This window comes from Salmo trutta, chromosome 19, assembly GCF_901001165.1.
Source record: "Salmo trutta chromosome 19, fSalTru1.1, whole genome shotgun sequence".
Classification (NCBI taxonomy): Eukaryota; Metazoa; Chordata; class Actinopteri; order Salmoniformes; family Salmonidae; genus Salmo; species Salmo trutta.
This window is the reverse complement of record NC_042975.1, coordinates 14,377,720-14,392,456: the sequence shown is the minus strand read 5'-3', so window position 1 is coordinate 14,392,456 and position 14,737 is coordinate 14,377,720. Positions and strand designations below refer to the sequence as shown.

At 46.5% G+C, this 14,737-nt stretch overlaps 1 protein-coding gene and 1 long non-coding RNA gene across 6 annotated transcripts in view; both read right to left on the bottom strand.

Moving 5' to 3' along the window:
- LOC115154029 (protein Jade-1) overlaps positions 1 to 14,737 on the bottom strand; it is a 221,316-nt gene that overhangs the window by 21,321 nt on the left and 185,258 nt on the right. For all 5 annotated transcript variants that reach the window (XM_029699806.1, XM_029699805.1, XM_029699807.1 and 2 more), the window contains one exon: positions 12,522 to 12,653. In XM_029699806.1, coding sequence (XP_029555666.1) covers positions 12,522 to 12,653 — 132 coding nt within the window. The remainder of the gene's footprint in view (positions 1 to 12,521; positions 12,654 to 14,737) is intronic.
- Positions 1,226 to 1,692, bottom strand: LOC115154030 (uncharacterized). Its single transcript, XR_003867808.1, has 2 exons — positions 1,416 to 1,692; positions 1,226 to 1,329 (listed from the first exon to the last, which is right to left on the bottom strand). It is a non-coding gene; the product is annotated as an uncharacterized LOC115154030 (long non-coding RNA).

Below are 14,737 nucleotides of genomic sequence, written 5' to 3'. Positions count from 1 at the left end.
ACCTGATTCACTCTAGTCTACTGTACCTGATTCACTCTAGTCTACTGTACCTGATTCACTCTAGTTTACTGTACCCGATTCACTCTAGTGTACTGTACCCGATTCCTGTAGTCACTCTACTGTACCCAATTCACTCTAGTCTACTGTACCTGATTCACTCTAGTCTACTGTACCTGATTCACTCTAGTCTACTGTACCTGATTCACTACTCTACTGTACCCAATTCACTCTAGTCTACTGTACCTGATTCACTCTAGTCTACTGTACCTGATTCACTCTAGTCTACTGTACCTGATTCACTACTCTACTGTACCTGATTCACTCTAGTCTACTGTACCTGATTCACTCTAGTCTACTGTACCTGATTCACTCTAGTTTACTGTACCTGATTCCTCTAGTGTACTGTACCTGATTCCTCTAGTGTACTGTACCCGATTCACTCTAGTTTACTGTACCTGATTCCTGTAGTCACTCTACTGTACCTGATTCCTCTAGTCTACTGTACCTGATTCCTCTAGTGTACTGTACCTGATTCCTCTAGTGTACTGTACCCGATTCACTCTAGTTTACTGTACCTGATTCCTGTAGTCACTCTACTGTACCTGATTCCTCTAGTTTACTGTACCCGATTCACTCTAGTTTACTGTACCTGATTCCTGTAGTCACTCTACTGTACCTGATTCCTCTAGTCTACTGTACCTGATTCACTCTAGTTTACTGTACCTGATTCCTCTAGTGTACTGTACCCGATTCACTCTAGTTTACTGTACCTGATTCCTGTAGTCACTCTACTGTACCTGATTCCTCTAGTCTACTGTACCCGATTCACTCTAGTTTACTGTACCTGATTCCTGTAGTCACTCTACTGTACCCGATTCCTCTAGTCTACTGTACCTGATTCCTCTAGTTTACTGTACCTGATTCCTCTAGTCTACTGTACCCGATTCACTCTAGTTTACTGTACCTGATTCCTGTAGTCACTCTACTGTACCTGATTCCTCTAGTCTACTGTACCTGATTCACTCTAGTCTACTGTACCTGATTCACTACTCTACTGTACCTGATTCACTCTAGTGTACCTGATTCCCTCTATTGTACCTGATTCACTCTAGTCTACTGTACCTAATTCACTCTAATCTACTGTACTTGATTCACTCTAGTCAACTGTACCCGATTTCTCTAGTCTACTGTACCTGATTCACTCTAGTTTACTGTATCTGATTCCTCTAGTCTACTGTACCTGATTCACTCTACTGTACCCAATTCACTCTAGTCTACTGTACCTGATTCACTCTAGTCTACTGTACCTGATTCACTACTCTACTGTACCTGATTTACTCTAGTGTACCTGATTCCCTCTATTGTACCTGATTCACTCTAGTCTACTGTACCTGATTCACTCTAGTCTACTGTACCTGATTCACTCTAGTCTACTGTACCTGATTCACTCTACTCTACTGTACCTGATTCACTCTGGTCTACTTCACCTGATTCCTCATAATGACATTGACTAGATAAAGAGGTGTCAGGGGGTTCCTGACCGAGCCATCCCCTGTTAGATCCTCCTGTTACCCCACCACCTAAGGCTATAGCCACACCAGACGCTATAGCCACACCAACACAACCTTCAACATTCCTGACCGAGCCATCCCCCGTTAGATCCTCCTGTTACCCCACCACTCTCTGTCCCAAATGGCACAGTATTGCACTAAATAGGGAATAGGGTGCCATCTAACACCTGTCCAATCCCTCTATTGTTCCCTCTCCTCTAGCCAGTCATGTATCCCTCCTCCCTCCTCTAGTCCCTAGAGCCCTGTGCCCAACAGGCCAGGAAGAGCTGCTGTGATGGCGTCATCAGCACCCCCAGGCCAGCAGTTTCCATGACGCAGCAACAGCACCAGCACCTCTGCTGGAGACAGGAGACCTGAGGAGAAGGTGTGGAGGGTTGAAGAGGGGATGAGAGGAGGGGAGGAGAGGTGGAATAGAGGGAAGAAAGGTGGAACAGAGAAAATGAAGAAGGGAGAGAGGGGGGACAGAGAGAAGGGAGGGAAGTGAGGGGGGAACAGAGAGAAAGGAGCGAGGGATGGGGAACAGAGAGAAGGGAGGGAGGGATGGGGGAACAGAGAGAAGGGAGGGAGGGAGGGAAGAGAGGGGGGAACAGAGAGAAGGGAGGGAGGGATGGGGGAACAGAGAGAAGGGAGGGAGGGAGGGAAGAGAGGGGGGAACAGAGAAAAGGGAGGGAGGGATGGGGGAACAGAGAGAAGGGAGGGAGGGGGGAACAGAGAGAAGGGAGGAAGGAGGACCAGGCTAAGCTAGGCTAGGTAGAACCAGGGAGTGTGGAAGGCTAAGCTAAGCTAGGTAGGGCCAGGAATGCGCCTCCTGGGGCAGAGCCAGACTTGTGTTTGTGCAGGCCCTGCTACAGTCTACCGATTGTTTTCAGGTGTTAACCGTCACCCTGACAACCCCACATACGCACAGAGCAAGGGAAAGAGAGGGGGGTGAGTAGTGAGTCTCAGAGAGAGAGAGAACTCTGTAAACTCGACACCTGAAAAAACACAAATTAAGTGCTAAAATGATCCCCAAAGTATCAGTCTGGGGATACTCAATATCAACACCCAGAAGGTCCTTAAGTCGATTCCACGACGTAACACTCAGAGGGACTCTACAGTCCTCTGTCTGCTGTCCTGGGTGACCTTTAGTGATGGGGAGGAAAAATTGCTGCAGTTACATGACGGGATATCAGTTTTTACGATATATCATATCATTTTGAAAATATTGCAATATAATTTTTGCACTAGTTGGCTGTACCTGCAGCAAAACTTCTGTATTTTTCCTTCATAGCTTGTTCTCCATCTTCTTTTTAAATAGGGAGCCAATTTGTTTTCAGCACTTTTATTTCCATGAATGATAAAAACTTGTTTTCTCATGGCTCTCTCCTGTCCCTCTGCAGCAGACATATTGTTAACAATATGTTAGGAACATCAAATTGGAATAAAATCACAGTATCAAATCGCAATACATACAGTGAGGGAAAAAAGTATTTGATCCCCTGCTGATTTTGTACTTTTGCCCACTGACAAAGAAATAATCAGTCTATAATTTTAATGGTAGGTTTATTTGAACAGTGAGAGACAGAATAACAAAAAAATCCAGAAAAACGCATGTCAAAAATGTTATAAATTGATTTGCATTTTAATGAGGGAAATAAGTATTTCACCCCTCTGCAAAACATGACTTAGTACTTGGTGGCAAAACCATTAAAATTATAGACTGATCATTTCTTTGTCAGTGGGCAAATGTACAAAATCCGCAGGGGATCAAATACTTTTTCCCCTCACTGTATAGAATCATGAGAATTGCAATACATATGATATCGACACCTAAATATTGTATCGTGAGGTCCCTGGCAATTCTTAGCCCTAGTGGACAGATGCCAGTCTGTGTCTGCTTCCCAAATTGCAACCTAAATTCGATCCAGGCGGTGTGGTCAGTGGTGTATTTTGGGGTTAATCATTTCTGTTACAAAGGCTCCACCCACAAAGGGTCCAGTCACAAAGGAATGGCTGGGAATGAAGGATGTAAATACTTTTTTTATGCATGCTTATGGTATTATAAGACATTCACTTTTCGCACGTCGATAATGTTTGTTTATTTCGTTGCTATGGTCACCGGCGGGTGTCGCCCTTGTGTGAAGGCACTAGCAACTTTGACTAGAGGGACAAGTGGATACTCGGCAAATATCCACTCAGCCCATCCGTCTGTGTATGCAAGGTGCTTAACTCTCTCCCTGCCGATATCTGATCTGGCATCGCAAGGAATCAACTGGTATCTCTAAATTACAGTATATCATTACAACCGACAGGAGAGAGCCAACAGTGTCTGGGAAGAAGAATAGAGGATAGAATACCTGTAGTATTCCATCAATCATTTCTGTTGAGAAACAACACACACAAGACACAGAAACACACAGCCGCAATAAGTGCAGCGTCCCTGGAGCAATTTGGGGTTAAGTGTGTCAAGGTAAACTTGGAGTGTATGTCAACCTGTTCCTACACGGTACAGCAAAATCTGTCTGTCATCAGGAGTCTAATCAAACCAAAACTCCTTCTGCTGCTCTACCGGCCCATCCCCATCACTACTCATCTATTGAAGTATCTGCTACCGCAACATGCTGACAGTCTCACACCACAATAAACTATTAAGGATCACCAACACGGCATCTAAACCGATTGGACTCCCCGCTCCAAAACTCTCCCTTCTGAATGAACGCGCAATCCAGTGCAAAGCCTGCCACATGATCTCCAGCCCAGACTACTCACTCCACCACTGCTTCAGGAGGAGTTTCATCCCAGGGCCTGCGACTATTATGAACAATTCCATGTACTGTAGCTTCCTCCTGGTGGGGTACTATTTATGGCTGACTGTTTCCTGCTGTGTTTTCTAAATATTTTGTGTATGCGAGTTGTGGCAAGATTTTCCTCTTGTAGGACAATAAACCTGATTCTGATCTACACAGACACATAAACACACACCGTCCTCTGTCATGGAAACATGGTTATCTGGTTTCTGACTGATGGTTGATGACCAACCTACTGTAAGTGACCTTACTGTCTATCGTCATGGTGTTACACCTGTGTCCTGTGCTACAGGTGGACCCAAGTCTGAAGGCTGAAGTATGTGAAGTTCTGTACTGCACTGCACTTCTTCTGTATCAAGAATAGGTTCCCCATCAAGTAATAGGTATCAATAATAGGTTTTCTTATGCAAGTCCTTTGCTAGGTCCACCTGTGTACTGGTTTTGGAGTGTTTAACTTAGTGAAAGGCTGAAAGTAAAGTACATGGATCAGAATTGGGAAGCCCTGGACCTATGGTAGCACTTAGAGATATAAAGTGCCTTCGGAGAGGATTCAGACACCTTGACCTTTTCCACATTTATTACGTTTCAGCCTGACTCTAAAATGTATTCAATTGTTTTTTCCTTCATCAATCTACACACACTATCCCATAACGACAAAGCAAAAACAGTAAAAAAAAAAAGAAAAAAAGAAAAGGGAAATAGCCATTTACATAAGTATTCAGACCCTTTACTGAGAACTTTGTTGAAGCACCTTTGGGAGCGATTACAGCCTTGAGACTTCTTGGATATGACGCTGCAAGCTTGGCATACCTGTTTTTGGGGAGTTTCTCCCATTCTTCTCTGCAGATCCCCTCAAGCTAAGTCAGGTTGGATGGGGAGTGTTGCTACACAGCTATTTTCAGGTCTCTCCAGAGATGTTCGATCGGGCTCTGGCTGGGTCACTCAAGGATATTCAGAGACTTGCCCCGAAGCCACTTATGCGTTGTCTTGGCTGTGTGCTTAGGGCATTGTCCTGTTGGAAGGTGAACCTCCACCCCAGTCTGAGGTCCTAATCGCTCTGTCGCAGGTTTTCATCAAGGGTCTATCTGTACTTTGCTCCAATAATTTTTGCCTCGATCCTGACTAGTCTCCCAGCCCCTGCCGCTGAAAAACATCCTCACAGCATGATGCTGCCACTACCATGCTTCACCATAGGGATGGTCCTCCAGATGTGATGCTTGGCAATCAGGACAAAGAGTTAAATCTTGGTTTCATCAGACCAGAGAATCTTGTTTCTCATGGTCTGAGAATCTTTAGGTGCCTTTTGGCAAACTCCAAGCGGGCTGTCATGTGCCTTTAACTGAGGACTGGCTTCCGTCTGGCCTCTCTACCATAAAGGCCTGCTTGGTGGAGTGCTGCAGAGATGGTTGTCCTTCTGGAAGGTTCTCCCATCTCCACAGTGGAACTCTAGAGCTCTGTCAGAGTGACTATCGGGTTCTTGGTCACCTCCCTGACCAAGGCCCTTCTCCCCCAATTGCTCAGTTTGGCTGGACAGCCAGCTCTAGGAAGAGTCTTGGTGGTTCCAAACTTCTTCCATTTAAGAACGATGGAGGCCACTGTGTTCTTGGGGACCTTCAATCCTGCAGACATTTTTTGGTACCCTTACCCAGATCTGTCCCATGACACAATCCTGTCTCTGAGCTCTAATGTCTAAATACTTGTGTAAATAAGATATTTCTGTTTTTTATTTTTAATAAATGTGCAGAATATTCTCAACCTGTTTCACTTTGTCATTATGGGGTATTGTGTGTAGATTGATGAGGATGAAAAAAAAGTCAAGGGGTCTGAATACTTTCTGAATGCACTGTAGGATGAGTCATGACTTGAATGCAGTATATACACTGAGTAGTGATGCACCGATATTGCATTTTTGGCCAATACCTTATATCTGATATATAAACTTCTTCCATTTAAGAATGATGGAGGTCACTGTGTTCTTGGGGACCTTCAATGCTGCAGAAATGTTTTGGTACCCTTCCCCAGATCTGTGCCTTGAAAATCCTGTTTCGGCGCTCTACGGACAATTCCTTCGACCTCATTGCTTGGTTTTTGCTCTGACATGCACTGTCAACTGTGGGACCTTATATAGACAGGTGTGTGCCTTTCCAAATCATGTCCAATCAATTGAATTTACCACAGGTGGACTCCAATCAAGTTTAGAAACAGGATGCACCTGAACTCAATTTCAAGTCTCATAGCAAAGGGTCTGAATACTTATGTAAACTAGTGTTATCAAGATACCAGAATTCTGACTTCAATGCAGATACCAGGTTTAGTATCCCGATATTCAATACCAAAACTATACTCAATACCAAAAACGATACTCGATACCATAAAAAAGTGTATTAGCTAAAGTCACAGAACAACTACTTTATTTTTTAAAACATTGAACAATATGTCGATAACTGGTTGAACAACTAAAATAATAACTACAAGAAATTATATTCTATATTCAATTTCTTTCAAAAATAAAACACCCAGAACAGAGCGACACATCTTGCTCTTCACTGTAATCAGAGGGCTAATATAAACACTATGCATGTCCGTCTCTCTTGGCTAAGAGTTGAGGAGAGACTGACTGTTTCTTTATAAAAAGAAGTGATGCAATGTGCTGAAAATTCTAAATAGTTTGCATATCAAATTACACACAGCTCTGACACACACTTAGCCTACCAGATGTAACAGTTTAGCTTCCGTCCCTCACCTCGCCCCAACCTGGGTTCAAACCAGGGACCCTCTGCACACAGACAACAGCCACCCTCGAAGCATCGTTACCCATCGCGCCACAACAGCCGTGGCCCTTGCAGAGCAAGGGGAACAACTACTTCAAGGTCTCAGAGCGAGTGACGTCACCAATTGAAATGCTATTAGTGTGCACCACCGCTAACTAGCTAGCCATTTCACATCGGTTACACAGACATACCACCAGGGGTCTTTTCACAGTCCCCAAATCCAGAATCCAGTGCATTCAGAAAATGTATTCAGACCCCTTGAGTTTTTCCACAATTGTTTTTACTTTTGAGCATTATTCTAAAATTGATTAAATAAAAAGTTTTCCTCATCAATCTACACACAATACCCCATAATGACAAAGCGAAAATAGGTTTTTAGAAATTTTTGCAAATTTATAAAAGATTAAAAACAGAAATATCTTATTTACATAAGTATTCAGACCCTTTGCTTTGAGTATCGAAATTGAGTTCAGGTGCATCTTGTTTCCATTTATCATCCTTGAGATGTTTCTAAACTTGATTGGAGTTCACATGTGGTAAATTCCATTGATTGGACATGATTTGGAAAGAAACATGCATGTCAGAGCAAAAAACAAGCCATGAGGTCAAAGGAATTGTCCGTGGAATTGTTGTGGATTATTTGTATTATGACTTTTTAGCTCTGCATTGTTGGGAAGGGCTCATAAGCAAGCATTTCATGATTAAGTATATTTGGCGCTGTCACGCCCTGACCAGGTGAACTCTGCTATTTTGGTCAGGGTGTGGCATTTCTATGCTTTATTTTCTATGTTTTGGTTATAGCCTTTCTTTGTGTTTTATGTCTATGTTGGGCTCGGGGGTGATTTCCCAATCAGACAGCTGTCGCTTGTGAAGTCTGATTGGGAATCACATTTAAGTTCCTTTTCCCCCACGATGTTTGTGGGTTGTTGCCTCTGTTATTTGAGCACGTAACGTATTGGCAGTTTTTCCTTGATTTTGTGTACATGTTTAATTCTAGTGTGTTAAATAAACATGTATTCGCTCCCAGCTGCGTTTTGGTCCGCTTCCTCGTCTCCCGACGACAATCGTTACAGAACAACCCACCGAACCAGGACCAAGCAGCGGGAGGAAAAGGAGCGCGAGAGATGGGCTCGCGAGGGAAAGGAGTTCTGGACCTGGGAGGAGATCATGTCGGGGAAAGGACCCTGGCGGACGGACTCCCAGGTCGAGGAGGAAAAGCCAGCCGGTAGACGGAGTCGCAGGCGGCGGTCGAGGAGGCCCGGAAAACAGCCCCAAGAAAATTTTGGGGGGGGGCTAATGGGGTGGTCCGGAAGGGCAGAGGAAGAGCCCAGACCACTGCTCTCGTGGGGGATGACGGCGGAGGAAGAGACGAAGATGATGAGGCAGTTGATTGAGGACCTGCAGAGGGAAGATCTGGAGGAGGAGCCATGGTATGCGGAGTTGCGCGCTGTGTCGCCAGTGCGCCCGCACAGCCCGGTGCGTCCGGTGGACATGCCCAGCACATGCCGTGCTAGGATGGGCATCCAGCCAGGACGAGTGGCTAAACCGGCTCCACGCTTCAGTTCACCAGTGCGTGTTCACAGTCCTGTCTGGCCCGTTCCTGTTCCCCGCACCAAGCCCACGGTGCGTGTCCACAGTCCTGCCCGGCCCGTCCCTGCTCCCCGCACCAAGCCATGGTATGCAGAGTTGCGCGCTGTGTCGCCAGTGCGCCCGCACAGCCCAGTGCGTCCGGTGGACATGCCCAGCACATGCCGTGCTAGGATGGGCATCCAGCCAGGACGAGTGGCTAAACCGGCTCCACGCTTCAGGTCACCAGTACGTGTTCACAGTCCTGTCTGGCCCGTCCCTGCTCCCCGCACCAGGTTAGTGGTGTGTGTCCCCAGTCCTGTCCGGCCCGTCCCTGCTCCCCGCACCAGGTTAGTGGTGCGTGTCCCAAGTCCTGTCCGGCCCGTCCCTGCTCCCCGCACCAAGTCAGTGGTGCGTGTCCCCAGTCCTGTCTGGCCCGTCCTTGCTCCCCGCACCAAGTCAGTGGTGCGTGTCCCCAGTCCGGTCCGGCCCGTCCCTGCTCCCCGCACCAAGTCAGTGGCGCGTGTCCCCAGTCCTGTCCGGCCCGTCCCTGCTCCCCGCACCAGGTTAGTGGTGCGTGTCCCCAGTCCTGTCCGGCCCATCCCTGCTCCCCGCACCAGGTTAGTGGTGCGTGTCCCCAGTCCGGCCCGGCCCGTCCCTGCTCCCCGCACCAGGTTAGTGGTGCGTGTCCCCAGTCCTGTCCGGCCCGTCCCTGCTCCCCGCACCAGGTTAGTGGTGCGTGTCCCCAGTCCTGTCCGGCCCATCCCTGTTCCCCGCACCAAGCCCACGGTGCGTGTCCACAGTCCTGTCCGGCCCGTCCCTGCTCCCCGCACCAGGTTAGTGGTGCGTGTCCCCAGTCCTGTCCGGCCCGTCCCTGCTCCCCGCACCAGGTTAGTGGTGCGTGTCCCCAGTCCTGTCTGGCCCGTCCCTGCTCCCCGCACCAAGTCAGTGGTGCGTGTCCCCAGTCCGGTCCGGCCCGTCCCTGCTCCCCGCACCAAGTCAGTGGTGCGTGTCCCCAGTCCTGTCCGGCCCGTCCCTGCTCCCCGCACCAGGTTAGTGGTGCGTGTCCCCAGTCCTGTCCGGCCCGTCCCTGCTCCCCGCACCAGGTTAGTGGTGCGTGTCCCCAGTCCGGCCCGGCCCGTCCCTGCTCCCCGCACCAGGTTAGTGGTGCGTGTCCCCAGTCCTGTCCGGCCTGTCCCTGCTCCCCGCACCAGGTTAGTGGTGCGTGTCCCCTGTCCGGCCCATCCCTGTTCCCCGCACCAAGCCCACGGTGCGTGTCCACAGTCCTGTCCGGCCCGTCCCTGTTCCCCGCACCAAGCCCACGGTGCGTGTCCACAGTCCGGCACGGCCCGTGTCTGGTCCATTAGGGGGGCGCCCACCCGGGTCCCCCCCCTAATAGACTTTAGTTTGGTGCGCCGGGAGTACGCACCGTTGGAGGGGGGGTACTGTCACGCCCTGACCAGGTGAACTCTGCTATTTTGGTCAGGGTGTGGCATTTCTATGCTTTATTTTCTATGTTTTGGTTATAGCCTTTCTTTGTGTTTTATTTCTATGTTGGGCTCGGGGGTGATTTCCCAATCAGACTTCACAAGCGACAGCTGTCTGATTGGGAAATCAAATTACACACAGCTCTGACACACACTTAGCCTACCAGATGTAACAGTTTAGCTTCCGTCCCTCACCTCGCCCCAACCTGGGTTCAAACCAGGGACCCTCTGCACACAGACAACAGCCACCCTCGAAGCATCGTTACCCATCGCGCCACAACAGCCGTGGCCCTTGCAGAGCAAGGGGAACAACTACTTCAAGGTCTCAGAGCGAGTGACGTCACCAATTGAAATGCTATTAGTGTGCACCACCGCTAACTAGCTAGCCATTTCACATCGGTTACACAGACATACCACCAGGGGTCTTTTCACAGTCCCCAAATCCAGAATCCAGTGCATTCAGAAAATGTATTCAGACCCCTTGAGTTTTTCCACAATTGTTTTTACTTTTGAGCATTATTCTAAAATTGATTAAATAAAAAGTTTTCCTCATCAATCTACACACAATACCCCATAATGACAAAGCAAAAATAGGTTTTTAGAAATTTTTGCAAATTTATAAAAGATTAAAAACAGAAATATCTTATTTACATAAGTATTCAGACCCTTTGCTTTGAGTATCGAAATTGAGTTCAGGTGCATCTTGTTTCCATTTATCATCCTTGAGATGTTTCTAAACTTGATTGGAGTTCACATGTGGTAAATTCCATTGATTGGACATGATTTGGAAAGAAACATGCATGTCAGAGCAAAAAACAAGCCATGAGGTCAAAGGAATTGTCCGTGGAATTGTTGTGGATTATTTGTATTATGACTTTTTAGCTCTGCATTGTTGGGAAGGGCTCATAAGCAAGCATTTCATGATTAAGTATATTTGGCGCTGTCACGCCCTGACCAGGTGAACTCTGCTATTTTGGTCAGGGTGTGGCATTTCTATGCTTTATTTTCTATGTTTTGGTTATAGCCTTTCTTTGTGTTTTATGTCTATGTTGGGCTCGGGGGTGATTTCCCAATCAGACAGCTGTCGCTTGTGAAGTCTGATTGGGAATCACATTTAAGTTCCTTTTCCCCCACGATGTTTGTGGGTTGTTGCCTCTGTTATTTGAGCACGTAACGTATTGGCAGTTTTTCCTTGATTTTGTGTACATGTTTAATTCTAGTGTGTTAAATAAACATGTATTCGCTCCCAGCTGCGTTTTGGTCCGCTTCCTCGTCTCCCGACGACAATCGTTACAGGCGCATGTAACAAATACAATTTGATGTCATGTGTAAAATACAGATTTTTTACAAATGTGGTTTTGGAACTAAACCTCCCTTGCACTGATCTGCTTTGTAACACCTTTTGCTTAGTTGTTTCGGTGAGCTGTCCCTCATTAACTGCTCTATAAGGAAAGTATTACCATAGTTCGCTTCTGGAGCCAGTTTTGTCAAGATGTGGAGGTATGATGTTTTCGCCATGCTGTTAGCGTTTTCTCTCTCCTCGCGCTTTCTTCACAAAAGTTGCTTGCGCTGTGTCAGCTGCATGAGGGGCAGCCTGGCTAGCTACTGCCCTCTTGATAAGATTCAGACAAATTACTACAAGGACTCGATCCTCTCAATCGGTACATGACATGAAACACAGACAGAAGTACCAAAAGTAAAAAATTCTAGTACCGAACCGTTTTTCATGTTCTAGTATCGAAAAGGTACAGAAGTTTCGGTATACCGTGCAACACTACTGAAAACCCATTGGATGAGAAGGTCAGAGGGGAGGGACCTCTGGCCTTCTAATCCAATGGGTTTTGAGAAGGAGGCGAGGAGAGAGGACGCAAGGAGTATGCAATTGAGATTCTCCTCTGGTCTCCAGAGATATGCACCTGCACACTCCCAACCATGGATTTGAAATGATTGGATTGGTGGAAGCATTGGCAAGGGGGAGTTTCCACCATTGTTAAATCCATGTCAAGTGCACACTTCCAGTGAAGGGTGGTGAATCGGGAGGAGGATGCAATGCCAGGGTTGTGGGTTCGATTCCCATGGGGGACCAGTACGAAAAAGAAAATAAAAATGTATGAAATGTATGCATTCACTACTGTAAGTCGCTCTGGATAAGAGCGTCTGCTAAATGACTAAAATGTAAATGTAAAATGATGTAGATGGTGTGAGACTAGACTCTCCTCTACTCCCCACAGGGGAGGGGGGGCGAGTGTGTGGGTGTTACATAAGTCAATAACTCACCTGGAAACTCACACTACATACAAACACAGACACCCCCTCCCCCTTGTGGTGTGTCAGACTTACCTAGCTGTTTCAGGAGGGAGCCATTCTCACACTTCCACCTCTCTTTCTTCTTCTCTGGACTGCTTTTCCGCCGCTCCTTCCCCCTCTCCTTCACCCCGTTCTGCTTTCCCTTCTGCCCCTTCATGGTTTTCTCTGCAGAGGAAATACAGCAACATTACAGTGCAGCCATGCATGATGTTAGAGAGAGGCAAGAGCAGGCATCTCCTAGGATTTATTGTAGCGGGGGACTTTAATAAAGGATATCGGAGGAAAATGCTCCCGAAATTCTATCAACACATCTCCTGTGCTACACACGAAGTGAACACACTTGACTATTGTTACTGTACCTTCTGGGACAGCTACAAGGCCTACACCCGCCCACCTTTCCTTAAACCAGAACACGCCTCCATCCTGTTTCTTCCCTCCTATAGGCAGAAACTTAACCAAGAAGCACCAGTGGTAAGGACTGTTCAACATTGGTCTGACCAATTGGAATTCATGCTTCAAGACTGTTTTGATCACGTGGACTGGGAAATGTTCCGGGTTGCCTCTGGGAATAGTATCGACGTATACACTGACTCTGTGACTGGGTTCATCAGGAAGTGTATAGAGGATGTTGTTACCACTGTGACGAATACAACTTATCCAAACCAAAAACCGTGGATAGATGGCAGCATTCACGCAAAACAGAAAGGATGAACCACCGCATTTAACCACGGCAAGGTGACTGGGAACATGGGCGTATACAAACAGACCAGCTATGACCTCCGTAAGGCAATCAAAGAAGAAAAACAACAGTACAGGGACAAAGTGGAGTTGCAATTCAAGATAATGGAATTCATTGCCCTTGACAATCAACCGTTCTATGTCGTGGGTGATGTTGGCTTTCGCTACTGGTCGAGCACCGGTATACACTAACATTACCAAGTGCGCTGTTGTTCAGATGTTGCCCTACCGGAGTTACACAGTAATAGCGTCACTGCTATTAGCTTCACAACATACTATGTAACGCCGTTTGGGTCTTTGCGTGTCAAAAAAGATACACGTCAAATAACACTATTTGACAATAACACTATTTGACGAGTTAAATAAGCTTTTAATTTGACACATCAAATAACAACTGTGTACGTGACCATTACATTTTGATTTGATATTTTCTCTCATGTTAGAGAGTAGATCAACTACAATTGTTTTACTGACTGGCTGTACCCTTGGGGACATACTGTCTGCATACCACATGACACCCTATTTCTTATATAATGCAGGGCTGCAGTCAAAAGTAGTGCACTATATAGGAAATAGGGTGCCATTTGGAACCTAGATGTTTTGCGTAGCAGTTAAATAGAGTTACATAAAGTATACATAGTCAAATACTGAGTAGGATACATTGCAGTCAATGTTTGACTTCATTATTGTAAATTAAATTGGGTGGTCATTCACATCCTCATGTGTGGAAAACGTTCAGAAGTCATTATAAACCGGGTAGTTTGGGTCCTGGATGCTATGTATAATCAGACTATATACCACGGGTATGATGCATGTTCTATTTATGTTGGTAACCAGTTTATAATAGCAGCAAGGCACCTGGGGGTTTGTGTTATATGGCCAATATACCACGGCTAAGGGCTGTATCCAGGCATGCCGCTTCACGTTGTAAATAAGAACAGGTCTTAGTCGTGGTATATTGGCCAATAACACACCCCCTCAGGCCTTATTGGTTAATTAGTCTCCCGAACGACCTGAACCCAGAATGGCTGCTATTACCCCACTAGCAGGACCAATGGCTTTGATGATAGAAACATCCCATAACCTGACAGACCAAACTGAGAACATCCCATAACCTGACAGACCAAAATGAGAAACATCCCATAACCTGAAAGACCAAAATGAGAAACATCCCATAACCTGACAGACCAAAATGAGAAACATCCCATAACCTGACAGACCAAAATGAGAAACATCCCATAACCTGCAGACCAAAATGAGAAACATCCCATAACCTGTAGACCAAAATGAGAAACATCCCATAACCTGACAGACCAAAATGAGAAACATCCCATAACCTGACAGACCAAAATGAGAAACATCACATAACCTGACAGACCAAAATGAGAAACATCCCATAACCTACCAGACCAAAATGAGAAACATCCCATAACCTGCAGACCAAAATGAGAAACATCCCATAACCTGTAGACCAAAATGAGAAACATCCCATAACCTGACAGACCAAAATG